The 16,797-nt window shown below is 45.6% G+C and overlaps 1 protein-coding gene across 1 annotated transcript in view; it reads right to left on the bottom strand.

Annotated features, from left to right (window-relative positions):
• Positions 1-10,402: 10,402 nt before the first annotated feature.
• SUN3 (Sad1 and UNC84 domain containing 3) overlaps positions 10,403-16,797 on the bottom strand; it is a 16,563-nt gene continuing 10,168 nt past the window's right edge. Inside the window, exons 8-10 of the mRNA XM_021703735.1 lie at positions 16,210-16,377; positions 11,537-11,629; positions 10,403-10,680 (exon numbers count right to left, since the gene is read on the bottom strand). Coding sequence (XP_021559410.1) covers positions 10,561-10,680; positions 11,537-11,629; positions 16,210-16,377 — 381 coding nt within the window. The 3' untranslated portion in view covers positions 10,403-10,560. The remainder of the gene's footprint in view (positions 10,681-11,536; positions 11,630-16,209; positions 16,378-16,797) is intronic.

Consider the following 16,797-nt stretch of genomic DNA (forward strand, 5'->3'; position numbering starts at 1 on the left):
CACATCCCTGGGAAGGCGAGGTCCGGGATCACGTCCTCGGGTGAGGTCGGGCTTCGGGTCACATCCACAGAGCTCGGGGTCCAGGGCCATGACCGCGGGGGAGGGGGCGTGCCGGGGTCACGTTCCCGTCACCTCCGGGGTGAAGGGGGCCTGTGGTCAGTCCCCGGGCGGGCTGGTCTCGGGTCATGCCCCGGCGGGACCAGCCTCTCCTCCTAGTGACTCCGCAGTCCTCAACCCCCCAGGAATGAGAAGTGTTCTGAGGATTCACATTTTGAAAGAACTTTCTGACACCTCTTCCCGATTGTTGTAAGACATTAAAAATAAAATCAATCGTTTATTTATAAAGGATTAAATAAAATTATCACTTAAATATATACCTCCCTGACCTAGGGCAGCCTTAGAATCCCCTGCTGGCTCTGATGACAGCACCTTGGTGAATTACGGTTTTACACTTAAATTTTTAAATTGTGATCGTTAACCCTTAAAAATAAAAGTCCGCTTTTTTTACCAACAAAAAACAAGGGTTTATTCACTGGAATAGCAGAAAGGAGAGGAATGCTATTTTATGGAGAAGAAAGAGGAAATTGGGAGGAGTTGTTGTGAATGACCTTCTATCAGAGGAAAGCAGGATAAGCAAATAAGAGGAAAGCAAATAAGAACCTACAAACTTGTTTTAACTTGACATGTAGAATCAAGATGTGAAAAATAATACAAAGTATTTGAAATGTGTAAAATACAAAAATTACAAACAATTCTGCCTATTTTAAGACTATAACATGAAGCTCAATTCCAGTCTACTTTGTAACATAGAAGTGTTTACCAAACCAAATGTGATATAATGTCACTTTTAATTTTTTTGTGAACAAAACATGCTTTTTTTATTATGGCATAAATTAATTTTAAAATAGATAAGTTATTACATGAGGTGGTTGCTGTGGAGATCACAGAAATATAAAGAATGTATCTAAATAAGCTTTGTAAACAATGTTTCATAGAATACTGATTTTCATTTTTATTTTATTTTTTTTATTTTATTTTTTATTTTTTTTAAAGATTTTATTTATTTATTTGACAGAGAGAATGAGAGACAGAGAGCATGAGAGGGAGGAAGGTCAGAGGGAGAAGCAGACTCCCTGCCGAGCAGGGAGCCCGATGCGGGACTCGATCCCGGGACTCCAGGATCATGACCTGAGCCGAAGGCAGTCGCTTAACCAACTGAGCCACCCAGGCGCCCATCATTTTTATTTTTTTAAAGGTTTTATTTTTAAGCTATCTTTACACCCAACGTGGCTCGAACTCACGACCCTAAGATCAAGAGTCACACACTCCACCGACTGAGCCAGGCAGGAGCCCCTGATCTTTACTTTAAATGACTTAATTTTACGCCATAAAAAATAAAACAATTTTTTAAACTTGCTAAGAAGACTTCCATGATAATGCATTCTGCGTAGACAAAAACCCAAATAATCTAGGGAATTGTGACCCAACGGTTATAAAATTAAGCTGTAATGATCTTTTCCAGAAAGAAAAAAGGGATCTTACATAAGAAGTCTTGCAGTTTCCTTAAACTAAATAGGTTTAGCAAACTAATAATTTCAGTTCTGATAATCAAATATACTGACACTACTTCCCTCCATTTTTTCCAAATGATTGTGAAGTAAGGAACAAGACCACCAGAGATCTCTAGAAACCCGTGTGGGCTACTGAGTTTTCTCATTCATGTTGCTATCAGTCCGGCTGGTAAACAGCTTCCCGATGTAAAAACAGCCGCACCTCGGGGGTTAGTAAATCAGACAGAGGATGATCTGGGGAACAGTGTTCATGTTGTTCATTATGTTTGTGTCCTGTGCGGGGAAATGCCCTAATTTTGTCCTCAAATGGTAATACAACCAGAGGGTAGCTGTTGCCCAAAGCTCCGTGTGCCCAGTGTGGGTCAGGTGCTTGCTATCTTCTCCAGTCCCTGCGGGGAGGACTGTTTGCAGTCCCAGTGTTACCAGTTAGTGTCGGAAATCTTACCCCAGGGGAAAGAGACTGGCACGGCTCAGAGCTTCTGCATCGGATGTGACAGGCAATATTTCTCTTTTCTTTTTCTTTTACATGAAAACACATAAAATGAAGGAAAGCATACTGTAGACATGGCTTGAGGGCATGTCTTTTGAGAATTGTGCCGGGTTAAGGGATGGTTTTGCTTAAATGGCTTTTCAAAGTCTGCTCATCTTTTAGATGCTGAAGGAAAAATACTTCCATAAATTTCATAAACATTTTTAGAATTAACGTTTATGGAGCCCGTGACAACTGTTATGCACAGTGCTCGGGGTTGGGGTGCTTTCTTTTGTAAGATTTTATTTATTTGTCAGAGAGAGAGCACAAGCAGGGGGGAGTGGGAGAGGAGAAGCAGGCTTCCCGCTGAGCAGGGAGCCCGATGTGGGGCTTGATCCCAGGACTCTGAGATCATGACCTGAGCTGAAGGCAGACGTTTCACTGACTGAGCCCCCCAGGTGCCCCAGGGTTTGGGTTCTGAGGAAGGGGACAGCCACTACTCAGGACAAGGGAGACCAGCATTTGTCGGCTGTCTCCTGTCTTTCATATACAAGGTACTGTCGAAATACAATCCATACGGGAGGAGTTAGAGAACCATCACTTTGATGACAAACCCCAGAAGGCAGTTGCTATTACCCCCATTTGAAAGATGGGGGACTGCGGAGAATGAGCAATGTGCACCATGGCATCAGGGTAGATGGGTAGGTGGGGTGGCTTCCTGGCCGGTTTCCCGGGCTGGTTGCTGCAGGTTGAGGGTCCGACTTCTGCCCCACGTGTGAGTTCTGGCCACCGTCTGTGTGTGCATCCAGCCTCTCGTGATGTTGCCAGCATTAACTAACAGAGGGGGCTCTGCCGTCTGGGAGTCTTCTTTCAGGACCTGGGACCAGGATCCCGAGAAACTCTGTCAGAAAATGGGCAGTGTCTCAGTCACACGGATGTGTAAGAAACTCCCCCCAAACTGGTGGCTGTGGTGTCTTCATGAGTCTGGCCTCTTCTGCTTGCACCTGGGCATCCCTGTGAGGCTGCATTCAGCTGGGGACTGGCTTCGGGGGACCTCCCCCACACACCTGATGGTTGATGCTGGGTGTGGCCCGGGGCACCTCCTTCTGCTCCCTGTGGTCCCCCATCCTCCTGGCAGGGTGATTCTGGACTGTGGTCCAAGGAGACGGCAGAAGCAGCAGGGTCTCCAGAATTCCTACATCACTTCTGTCTCGTTCCATCGGTCAATGCAAGTCACAGGCCAGCCTAGATACAAGGAGGCAGAGGACCAGACCGCACCTCTGGATGGGAAGAGCGGCCAAGTGGAACAGCCAAGGGGCGTGCATATGGGATGCAGAGGGAGGACTCTGTGCCCCTAGAACAGCCTCCTGCCAGGCTACGGTCACGTGTGAGGCTTGAGAGAGAGGAGCTTACATGCCGTTTCCGGTCCTCGTGTTTCAAGATCTCCAGGTAACTTCATAAGACCTCCCATCACTTGTACTGGGCTTGTCATAGGGCATTTCTCTTACAACCCAAACTGCCTGTCCTAGAACACTGCCCAAGGTCGTAGTGCTTGTTAGCTTTGAAACTGATCATGACCCTGCATCTCCCGATGTCAAGCCTGCACTCCCAATTCATGCCACCCCAGAGAGTCATGCTCACCAGCTGAAACAGAATTCTATCATTGGTTCCCCAACCTGGGGAGGGCCTCAGGGGCACCAAGGGATGCTGTGGATGCCAACATCATTCCCACCAAGTGCTGGTACGTGCCCAGACTAACTAACTAGCTCACCTGCCCTACAATGCTCTTGCAAAACAACCTCCACGCTGGTGGCTTGGAAGTGATTGTATCATTCACTCCCTAAGAGCAGTGGCCACTTGGGGATCCCCCATCCTAAGGGACCAACTTAGCCCTTCTTCCACAGCTTCGATTCCCCTGTCTCCCCCTCCATCCCACCACCCCCCTCCATCACCACGTCCCCACCCCACGACCCTGATCCCCACCTGGACAATTGCACAACTCCCTGTCCAGTCTCTGTGTGTCCACTCTTGGGCCGTCTGCTCAGTTCTCCAGCGGCAGCCAAATGGACACGTCTAAACTCACAGTTGATCCCCAGTGTCCCCAAAAGCATCATTCCTCGGGTAGAGCCTAAAATCTTTACTCTCTTGTCCAGCCTCATGGCATGTCACTTTTGCAAAGCTCTTCAACTTCCTCTCATGCCTCGAAACACCACACAAGTGTGTCTCCTTATAGAAACATGACTACCCCACACGCGTCCCCCTCGCCCCGAGTTCCCGCGTGGTGGCTCCCGTGTGGCTTCATGGTTTCGCCAAAGAGCCAGCTTCTCCACGGAAGTGCCATGTATCAGGTGGACTACCTGTTGGCTGATGGGAAGCACGCATCCACAGGGCATTGTCCCCTAGAGCAGATCGGAGCATCCCATGGTCCTGAGGCTCGCTAAGCGGACCTTGTGCTCAAGGGAGGCTCAGAAAGGACTGAGGGCCTGCTGTGCTGGACCGTTCCCCTCTGGTGACAAAGTGAAAGGCACACCCTACCATGGTGCCGTGCCTACGTCCTCACGCTCAGGAATGTGCAGGCCAGCGTCCTGGCGTCTGGCTTCTCTACTTCCATCCTGGGGGCACCCTGGCTTCCAGAAGGGCCAGGGACTTCCCTTGTGTGCCCAGGGCGGTGAGGAGACCAGTCAAGCTGGGGACTCCTGGCCCGGATCTCTCGCTTGCCAGAAGCTGCCCCACTTCGTATTTGCATTTCCTTCTTGTTCGAATTTTCTTCCTTCCATTTCTGTTGCTCATTCTCCCTTCACATGACATGTTTCACCATTGACTGATTTAGGATCTCCCTTTCCCCCTTGACCACGGTGAAATAAGACAGTACACATGTCCAGCTCCTGGCACACAGCTCTGAAGACCCCGTCACTTCCTAAGAGACAAGAACACTAGCAGCATCTTATGCCCTAATACCTGGTCTTGGGCCCCATGCCTGACACAGAGCTCCTCAGCCCCTTTGGAATCTCCTGGGTGAGTCTTGGTGCGCCCCTGGATGGGGGCTGATCGCCAGAGAAAGCCCAAGCCCTGATCAGAAGCCTGGAACTTGCTGTCCGACCCTCTATTCTCCAGAGGGGAAAGAGGGGCTGGACATGGAGTTAGTGATTGATCAAGCCTCCTTAAAAATCCCAACAGTGTGGGGTTTAGAGAGCTTCTGCATTGGTGGACACGTCCATGTGCCGGGAGGGTGACACACCCCAACGCTACAGGGACAGAAGCTTGTGTGCCTGGGACCCTTCCAGACCTCACCCTATGTATCTCCTTGGCTGTTCATGTGTGTTCTTTATTACATAATAAACTGGTAGGTATCCGTTATCTCCCCCAGGTCTGCGTTCTGGCAAATAATTGAATCCAAGGGAGGCAGGTGGTCACGGGAACCTCCAAATGGTAGCCAAGTTGGACAGAAATTGTGGGTAACCTGAGAACCCGCTACTCGGCCTCTGAGGGGAGGGCAGTCTCGTGGGACTGAGCCCTTTACCTGTGGGGTCTGCGCGGAGACTCTGCTTAGTGTCAGAATGGAGTTGAATCGTGGGCGCCCAGCTGGTGTCATCGAATTGCTTGGAGTTGGGGGAAACATAGCCCACATCTGGTGTCACAAGTCTTGTGAGTGTGGTCGTCATGTGAGAGTAAAGGAGAAACACACAGAAATGAGTTTTTCCTTTACAACCATCATAGCGGGGGGCGCCTGGGTGGCTCAATCTGGGAAACGTCCGACTCTTGATTTCAGCTCAGGTCATGATCTCAGAGTGGTGAGATCGAGCCCTGTGTCGGGCTCCGTGCTGAGAGTGGACTCTGTTTGGGATGCTCTCTCTCCCTCCGCCTCTGCCCCTCCCCCTGCTTGTGTGCTCTCTCTGATTCTTAAAAAAAAAAGAAAAAAAAATACAACCATCATGTAACAAAGCAAGAGACTATGTCATAAAGATTTGATGTCTGAATAGGTAATATTTTCCCATGGTTTGAAAACAAAATATTGGGGGCACCTGGGGGGCTCAGTCGTTAAGCATCTGCCTTCGGTTCAGGTCATGATCCTGGGGTCCTGGCGTCAAGCCCCGCATCAGGCTCCCTGCTCAGCGGGAGGCCTGCTTCTCCTTCTCCCACTCCCCCTGCTTGTGTTCCCTCTGTCTCTGTGTCTCTCTCTGTCAAATAAATAAATAAAATCTTTAAAAAAAAAATATTGTATAGTAGATGGGGAGCAGCAAGATCCCCATCTATGTGGGAATCCTCCTGGTAAACACTGCTGATAAGGGCGCCTGGGTGGCTCAGTTGGTTGAGCGACTGCCTTCGGCTCGGGTCGTGATCTTGGAGTCCCAGGATCTCCCCACTCAGTGGGGAGTCTGTTTCTCCCTCTGACCCTCTCCCCTCTCATGCTCTCTCTCACTCTCTCTCTCTCAAATAAATAAATAAAATCTTTAAAAAAAAAAAAAAACACTGCAGGGCGCCTGGGTGGCTCAGTTGGTTAAGCGACTGCCTTCGGCTCAGGTCATGATCCTGGAGTCCCGGGATCGAGTCCCGCATCGGGCTCCTTGCTCGGCGAGGAGTCTGCTTCTCCCTCTGACCCTCCCCCTGTCATGCTCTCTCTCTCATTCTCTCTGTCTCAAATAAATAAATAAAATCTTTAAAAATAAACACTGCTGATGAATACCTTTATATGTACATATATATGTATATTTTTTGTACATGACAATGTGTTGAGTCAGAGGGTATATTCATCTCTCATGTTGATAGATATTGTCAAGTTCTGTCCGGAATGGCTGTGCCTGTTGACATTTTCACCAGCAACATGTGGGAGCCTGTTTTTCTAAGCCTTTCCCATAAAATATTACCAAACTTTTGAATTTTTCTAATTTCACTGCTGAGACATGGTATCCCTGGGTCACTTTTGCCATTTCTTTTCAAACAAACAAGTCGAATACCTTTTCATGTGTTTCTGTGAGCCCTCGGTTCACACTTTTGGGCCATTTTCCTGTGGTTCTTGATATTATTATTGCCTTGTTGAGACTCCTGACATATTGGAAAGTTACTCTTTATGATGTCAATGGCAAACCTTTGTTTTTCTATTTTAAGCTTTTGTCAGCCACGCTGTCTTTTTGTTCTGATGTACTAGGATTTATAGCTTCTCTTTTGTGGCTTCTGCAGCTTGAATCATATTTAGAAAGTCTTCCTCTATCCAATGCCACACAGGAATTACCGCAAGTTTTCTTGTTATATCTTTATGGTTTAATTACACCCATAAATCTTTTACCACGTTGGGAGTTCATCACGTTGTGAAGTGAGGAATACGGATGCAACTCTGTTTTCCTAATGAGCAGATAATTACCCCAAGCCAGTCCTGCTCCCCCATCCCCTTGAGATGGCCCCTTATTGTATACACTACGTTCCCCATAGATAGAGATCTATTTCTGACAGAGCAGAAAGACTTTTGTGTCCGTTCCATTGGTCTGTCAATGTTCTAAGACCCCACAGTTAATTAGTGTTTATACCTTTTTCCTTGATGACTCTGGGATACCAGTCCCAGTCCGTGGGGTTTTCCTCTTCCACACAAGAAATTGTCCAACACCAGCTGGGTGTCCTATAATGCAACTCAAGTCGGACACGGTCTCCCTGGAGATGGCATCAGGCCCCACATGCTGAGGGCTCGTCCCACAAGACTGCCCCTCCTTCTCTTTCACAATTCCAGGATGTCCCCTGTGTTCCTGGCCTACTGGCTGTAAACTGGGGTTCCCACGATCCCCTCCTATGGTTTAATGAACTTGCTGGAATGGTTCAGAGAACTAAGAGACAGTTTACTTAGTGGATCGCCAGTCTATTATAAAAGGGTAGGGGCACCTGAGTGGCTCAGTCAGTTAAGCATCCGACTCTTGATTTCAGCTCAGGTCTGGATCTCAGGGTTGTGAGATTGAGCACCGTCTTGGGCTCCGAGCTCAATTGAAGACTTTCTCTCTCCCTCTCCCTTTGCCCCTCCCCTGCTAATGCTTGCATGCTCGCTCGCTCTCTCAAATAAATAAATTAATCTTTTAAAAAGTAATAAATAAAAAGATATAACTCAGAAACAGCCAGAAAGAAGAGCTGCACAGGGTGAGGTCTAGGGAAAGGGCGTGGTGCTTCCACGCCTCCCCAGGGCACCACTAACCCCCGAGTCTCTGCACTCACCAACCTGGCAGCTCTTTGAACCCCATCCTTTTGGGTTTTTACACAAGCTTCACCATGTAAGCATGACTGATGTAATCATTGGCCGTGGGTGAATGAACTCAATCTCCAGCCCCTTTCCCTGGAAGGTCAGGGGTGGAGCTGAAAGTTCCAAACCTTGAATCCTGGTTGGTTCCCGTGGCAACCAGGGTGCTTCCGGTCCTTTGGAGCTTTCCCAAGGTCATCTCATCACCATAGTAAGAGACCCCCTTCTGCTCCTGTCACTTAGTGAATTGCGAGGGTTTTAGGAGCTCAGAGCCAGAAAGGGGACAAAGGCCAAATATATCTTTCTTATTATAAATCACAATGTCATAGAGCTATTTCTCTCTGTTGATTCTCTTCCTTACTGGCTGTTTCCTGGCTTCCTACCAAGTTTTTATTTTCATATGAACTTTAGAATCAGTTGGTTCAAAACACAGCTCTTTTGGTTTCTGAGGTATATATGTGTTTTAATCTTTTCAAAACTTACTAAAACTGAAAATATCAAATACGGATACTAAATGTAGGCAAAATAGTATAAGTGAACCCTCGGGGACCAGCACCCAACTTCAATGACCATTTCACGGCCAATCTTTTTCATCGATACCTCAATGCATGTGATCCTCTTATATAATTTTGAAACATATCCCAAATATATCATCTCATCTGTAAATACGTAAATACATAAATCTAAATATAAAATATACAAACATATATTTTAAAAATACATACATCTAAATATATAAATCTAAGTGATAAGAATTCACATAGTCACCAAAACATTGTTTTTAACAATAATTCCAAATAATAGCCCATAATCGTTTCATCAATACCATCAATACCATAATCGTTTCATCATTTCATCAATACCAAATTTTTTCCGGCTTTTAATTGAGATCAGATTGACTGTGTAGGTTACCTTAGGGAGAATTGACATCTTGGTAGTGGAGTTTTCATATCCACAGAGCAAGTATGTCTTTCCATTTACTGGAGTTTTGGCTTAGTGATCCACCAGTGTTTGGGGACGGTTCTTCATGGTGGGTTCCCCTCATCTGTGGTTTCAGGTCAACTGTGGTCCTGAAGCAGGTGATCCCCCTTCTGATGTACTGTCACGAGGTCAGTACAATCTAATGCTAGGTCACAAGCCTGCATCACTCACCCCCTTCATCCCCTCACCTGGATTTCTCCTTCTTTCAATCATCCCATGAAGGATGAGTGCAGGACACAGTAAGATGGTGTGAAAGAGAGACGGATTACATTCACGTATACTATTATAATTGTTCTATTTTATTATTAGTTGTTACTGTTAATCTCTTACTGTCCTAACTGATAAATTAAACTTTGTCATATATGTGTGCATATAGGGAAAAACATAGGATATACGGGGTTCGGTACTGTCCACAGATTCGGGCAAACATGTATCCCCCAAGGAAAAGGAGGGTTACTGTACAGATAGCTTAATTCTTTTCTTTTCTTTAAATATTTATTTACTTGAGGGGGAGGGGCAGAGAGAGGGAGACTCTCAAGCAGATTCCCCACTGAGCCCGGAGCCTGACGTGGGGCTCCATCCCACGACCCTGGTCATGACCTGAGCTGAGACCAAGAGTCAGATACTTAACTGACTGAGCCACCCAGGCGCCCCTTATTGTTTTTTAATCGTTGTTGTAACTTTTGTAAATTGTATCCCCTCACTGGTTGTTGTTTGTATTTATGAATGAAATCGATTTCTATATAATAATTTTGTATCTGCTTACCTCCCTGCAGTTTCTCCTTGTTTGTAACGTATCCCTTCTTTGACTTCACTGCAGTTCAAGGGATTCACCAAGCCATCTGCAGGTAGTCATGGTCAGATTTCCCCTCTAATTTTTACCTCCAATTTCTCTGGCTTACCTGGTTGCATTGACCGACGCCAGCAATCACTTCTACATCACTGTTACGTACACGTATATGTCAGAGCGGTAACAGGGGCATCCGTGCCCGGTGTGGTTATGGTCGCATGAGTAAAGAAGGCAAAGAGGCAAAGATACTAGTATGAGAGACTGTAGAATAGTATCAGCTTCATTCCAAATACATACATTCTTTTCGGTGCTTCCACAGGATTCATCCTCAAGAGCAAAACTACCAACAGACCATTGCATTTATTTTCATATCTTTTACTAGTAAAACTCATTCACATTTTATTGGCAGGTATGAACCACTTTGAGTTTTCCCTCCCACTCCCTTTTGGATTCCTCTAAGTGCAGTGGATCTAAAGGAATAAGAATGGTCCCATATTCTGGACCTGTGGTCATGGCCGTCTGCACGGGTTCCTCTCTAGGGGTACTCTCCTGGGGTACCGTGGACCCGGAATCTATATAAACACGTGTACTTCGGGTGTCCCCAGTTGCTGAGGATTTTCAGTTTCACACATAATAAGGATTCAGAAACGTCATGCTGAAAATAAAGAAAAGATACAAATGAATGCCTTATACAGAAATCCATCTCCAAGAATCCCAAGGGGTGCTGATATAATGGGAAATTAGAACTCTTTCCTTCCTAACCAGTATTTTATTAGACACCCAGTCTCATGGATGGGAAAATAGGTCCGGGTAAGTGCAGGGCTCCTAAGAAGATGGTGCACCCCGGGTGGGAGCGGGAGAGGGACACGGATAAACGATCACATATGAGAAACTTCCCAGGTTCATTCATTTCTAACACATATCGTTTTCAGCTCAGATTATCTCGGCATTGGCCAAGAAGTGTCATGTATTTCTAAATCTTCCTGTGCCTAATGACAGATAATGAAAATGTATTTCATATACCTTAATGGCTTTCAGGGGTTTTTATGTTAACAGTTGGTATTTTTTCCCCATTTCCTCTTCCTAACACTCCTCAATGTCAGGAAGACAGATTTGACTCACATTGTCTGATATTTATTTTCTCTTCCTGAGCTCCTGTCTGCCTGCAGCCATCTCCATGGGAGATGACCTAGTGACCACCAAACCTAATAGTATCGAGAAAACCCATTAGATAAGGCAAGGACTGAGAAAATGAATATAGTAAAAATAATTTTAAAAAAATAGTAGCAAGTGAGGAAGAATCAGGATTAGAACCTGCTCTGGTATTTGCCTGGTTTTTGGCATTAAAATCCATGTAGCACTTGGAGCTAAAAATGGAAGCTAAGCCAAGCCCTCCTTAGCTCATACTTCTGTCATAATTATCCTCACACAACGCTGTGCATCAACAACACCCACAGACCCGCCCGGGGATGGAGTTCCTCACACCCCACGTTTTCCGGGGTGCTCGTTACCTGGAGCTCGAATGTTTGAACGGTGCTTCCCGTTTTATTATATACGAACTGACCTAGGAAAATTTCTTCTCCCTCACATTGTTTCGAGATGCCCTATGAAGGAAAGCAACAGACAAGGGGGTTCTCATGAGTGGATGCTCAGCTAAAGAAATGGAGGCAGTTGTCTGTCCTGGTAGCAACAATTCACGAGACATCTTTGGCAGTCCACCAGGAGCACGGTGTTGTGGCAGGACCCGGTGCTGACCTATACACCCAAGAGGTTATTTAACTCGGGGGCTTGTGAGGCAGGAGGAGACTGACCACAGGTCTGATTGGATAGATACACGATAGGTAGATAGATTGATCAATCGATCGATAGATGATAGATAGATAGAAAGATAGATAGATAGGTAGAGACAGGGAACTAGAACAAATCCCAGCATTGACCCTGGCTCAGTAACTGAATTTGCAGGTGGCATACTTTGACTAAAATAAGCACAAAGTGAACGCCTGGGTGGCTCAGTCTTAAGCATCCTACTCTTGATTTGGGCTCAGGTCATGATCTCAGGGTCATGCTCTGCACTCAGCGCAGAGTCTGCTTGTCCCTCTTCCTCCACTGCTCCCCACTCCACTCTCTCTCTCAAATAAATAAATAAATAAAATCTTTAAAATACACCCACACAAAATGAGTCCCCGTGCTGACGCAAAGTTTTCCGAAATGAGATAAATTTAATCCAATTACCAGACTTCGAGAACGCAAATAACTCCATCCAAAAAGTAAGCTTTTGTTGACTGAAAGACCTTAGCGATATTTGTACGCTCTTTCCCTTGAGCTTTTCCCTTCATCCTCTACCTTCAAAATGGAAGATTTTTGAGAGGAGACAGACTGGTGGAAATGAATTTATTTTGTGAATCTAAACTTTATCATTAGTGTCCTTAAATAATGGCAACACAATAAGCAAAGAGTTCATTGGTTCAATTGTTTGATAATGAAAATATTAATATGTAAACTTTATCAGAAGTTATTTTTAAGTAAGCTCTACGTCCAGCCTGGGGCTTGAACTCATAACCGCGAGATCAAGAGTCACACACTCCACCGACTGAGCCCGCCAGGCGCCCCATCTCGATTTATTAAAAGAATTGTCGGGGCGCCTGGGTGGCTCAGTCGTTAAGCGTCTGCCTTCGGCTCAGGTCATGATCCCAGGATCCTGGGATCGAGCCCCTCACTGGGCTCCCTGCTCAGTGGGAAGCCTGCTTCTCCCTCTCCCACTCCCCCTGCTTGTGTTCCCTCTCTCGCTGTGTCTCTCTCTGTCAAATAAATAAATAAAATCTTTTAAAAAAAAAAAAAAGAATTGTCTACAGCATGATTACATAATGCAGCCACAATTGTATATACCTACAACTCAAAGCTCATACACAGCTGACCCTTGAACAACACAGGTTCAACTGTGTGGGTGTGCATAGATGTGGATTTTTTGGATAAATACAGCACAGAACTGTAAGTGTGTTTTCTCTTCCTTATGATTTTCTGAGTAGCCTTTTCTCTTCACCAGCTTCCTTTATTGTAAGGATACAGCGTCTAATATATATAAGATACAAAGTACGTGTTCATCGACTGTTATCGGTAAGACTTGGGGTCCACAGTAAGCTGTTGTAGTTAAGTCTTGGGGGGTCAAATGTACGGGGGGTTTCAACTGTGTGGTAGGGGGTGCCCTCTGTAGTTCCTCTAGCTTTAATCTCACTGGTTCATAATTTGGCTAATATAAGAGAAAAATGATGAGAAGGTTTCTATTGCCTGAGGGGTTACCCATAACTCCCCTGTAATGAGCAACGGAGGGGTCTCTCTGAGATGTGGTTCGAGCGGCTCAACTCCAACCTCTGTCAGTGGCAGGTATCAGCAAGCACCTACCGTGGGCGGCGGCAGGCTCGCCTCAAAGGACAGTGGTTTCCTTTCTGCCTTGTGGCCCAGAATCATGCCATTTACAGGCATTCAAAGGGTGCACAAAGCAGGCTGAGCACCCATGTTTTAACTGCAAGCCCCCACTCCAGGTAGGGCCACCAAGGAGTTGAAGAAAGGCATAGAGCAACAGGGAACACCTGGGAACAGACAGCAAGACGGAAAGTCTGGAGAAAGCCGATCGGCGACTGGTGTGGTGTCCTGCAGCAAGAATGGACTATCCTGGCAGCACGGGGACCAGCAGCATGCCGGTGTTGCCATTGCAAATTCCCAAGAAGGACAGACACAGGGCCACGGGCTGGGGGAGGGCAGGGGCTTGCAGAGGGAGCCCATGTACCTATTGTCCCTGTGGGTGGTTGACCAAGCTGAAATCTGGGTGCAAGGTTGCAGGATTCCTCCAGGGTCAACCTGCCCCGTAGCATACTCTGGGGGTTCTGGAAGAATCGGCCCAAGCAGAGCACCCACTCGGCAGCCACCACCTTGCATGCACAGCTTTTGGCTGGCTTTTTACCTTTTGGCTCTTAAATGCAACAGACAAGCCTCACCAGACATGAGAGAAAAGCACTTTTCCACAAATAGGAAAAGTGGTATTTGGGAATAAGGACACAGGAAGGAGCAGGAGAAAATGCAACACAACTATAATTAATGTCTATTAATATCTTCCGGAGCTTAAGAGAAGATATTGCATCCATGAAGGAAGAAATTTAGACTCTAAAGAAAGGGAGTTATTTGCAGGAAAAAAAAAGTCTTAGAATAATCTTGACAGCAGAAATGAAAAATTCCACATATGGGTTGGGATATAAGTTGATAAAATCTTTCAGAAGATGGAACAAAAAATGGAGGAAAATTAGACAGAAAAGATTTTTTAAATAATAGATTAGATGATTAAGTCGAATCCCCAGGATGCAGACATGAAGTTCTGGTCACATCGGAGCAGAAGGGCAGACTGGGCCAGAGGGACATTTTTAAAAAATAAAATAAAGAAGAAACTTGGAAATGATCTGACATGAAGGAACATAATGGCGGGATTTTTACCCTTTGGAAAAAAGAGGTGGGGAATGGTTTTGTGATAGGAATGTAGAAAAGTCAGCAAATTCAGTTGAAATAAGGCATTTGTTTTAATGAATAGGAACATCAAACATTTTAATGAACAGGAACATCAAAGTCTTACACAAATTAAATACTATTCCAGTATACTGTAGGGCTCAGTGAGAACAACATTCACACAGTCACAGTGAAAACATTGCATATTGATTGAAAGGAAAATACGCTGTCCAGCAGTGTCTCCAACATGACACGCAGATGTACCACGTGACCTCGCAATTCTACCTCCAGGTATTGACCCAAGAGAAATGAACACCGGTGTCCACACAAAGACTTGGACACGTTATGTTCCCAGCAGCGCTCTTCATAATAGTCAAGAAAGAGGAAACAGCTCAAATGCCCATCAGCTGATGAGTGGATATATAAAACACAGTCTATCCACACAATGAAATATGTATTATTCAGCAATTCATTTATTTTTATATTTTTTAATTGAAATTTTTTTTTATTTATTTGAGAGAATGAGAGAGAGAGGGAAGGAGAGGCAGAGAGAGTCTTAAGCAGACTCCATGCTGAACGCAGAGCCCAGCGCGGGGCTCGATCGCAAGACCCTGAGATCACGACCTGAGCCAAAACCAAGAGCGGACGCTCAACCCACTGAGCCACCCAGGCGCCCCTATTATTCAACAGTTGAAAAAATGAAGTGCAGTCACACATTATAGAGCACAGAGGAACCAGAGAAATGGGTTTTTGAACCCATCAAAAACATGATGCTAGGTGGAAGGACCCTTTCACTGAAGACCACATATTACATGATTCCACTTACATGAAATGTCCGGAGTAGGCAAATCTGCAGAGACAAAGTAAGTCATGGTGCCGGGGGTGGGGGAACGGGCTCAGCGATGAGAGCTGACAGCTAAGGAGAGCAAATTTTCTTTTGGGAGCAACAGAAATGTCCTAAAGTTGATCGTGGTGAGGGATACACAACTCTGTGAATATATATACTAAGAGCCACCAACGTGAACACTTTAAGTAAGCAAATTGCTGGTATGTGAATGGCCTCTCAATAAACTTGTTTATTAAAGAAAAGTAAGACCTAAAAACTGGGGGAGGATGGGAGAGCCGTGGACGAGGACTAATCTTCATTTTTCATCAGAGGAAGTCTGTAGATTATAAGCAAAACTGAAAAATCAAAAAGTAAAAGTAGGGGCACTCAAATGACTTAGTTGGTAGAGCACAGGACTCTCGATTTTGGGGTGGTGAGTTCGAGCCCCACATTAGGCATGGAGAGTACTTAAAAAAGAAGAAGTAACGGTAAAAGCAAATATGAAGGCAAGTGTACCGAACCGAGCAGCTAAAACTGTGGCCAAGTGGAAGCTTCCAGAGAGTAGAAACCTGGGACCAGAAGCCCTGGCACAAGAAAAAAGTGTTTAGTTATAAGTATACGAGAATGTTGATTTTTAAACTGTGCACATATAGCCTTGATAAAAGTGAAAAAAAAAAGTAATAGAAATCATCTGGTTCAACCCTCTCTCTTTGTAGATGGCAAAGCAGAGGTATCGGAAAGAAGTAACTTTCTCACAGTGATGAAAATGGTTAGCTGCACAGTTCACGTGCCGTCCCAGCGTCTGATTCCTTGCCAACCCCCTCCTAGCATAACCCACTCTGAACACGGATTCCGACTGCCTCTCACATAGACGGAAAATTCCTTGGGTGCGCTGGAGATGTTTCCTGAGGGAGACACCTTCTGCGATATGTGCTCCATGGTAATGGCAGTTGGTGTGATCTTCCTGGCAAGCTTGATCAGGGCGTGACCCTGGGAACCCGGAAAGGCCCAGCACTTCCCAGGGTGGACATCCGGCTGGAAAGAAAACACCGAGTTAATCTCTTATCAGGTTGTATAGATCCACCACTGCAATATTGGTCAGCAAATCACTATTGACCACAGATCTCACTTATGCCTGTAATACGAAGGCATTGTGTGGGGTACATACCACACAGGAAAACTGCCAAGGTACCCAGGGGTTTGGTTGTCCTTCCAGAGCACATTAGGCTTCGATCACTCAAAGCTTTTCATTATAGGATTATCTCTTATATGATTATATAATTTATTTATTATGCATTTTCTTTTATTGCTCTAACTAGACTGTATGTTGCTAGAAGGCAGCCAGTTGGCATGAGTGGTGATGGCATGCTGGTGGCAAAGACAGTGATGGAATTGATGGTGGAGGTGATGATGGTGACGATGATGGTGGTGATGATGGTGGTGGTGGTGATGGTG

Source organism: Neomonachus schauinslandi, chromosome 12, assembly GCF_002201575.2.
Source record: "Neomonachus schauinslandi chromosome 12, ASM220157v2, whole genome shotgun sequence".
Lineage (NCBI taxonomy): Eukaryota > Metazoa > Chordata > Mammalia > Carnivora > Phocidae > Neomonachus > Neomonachus schauinslandi.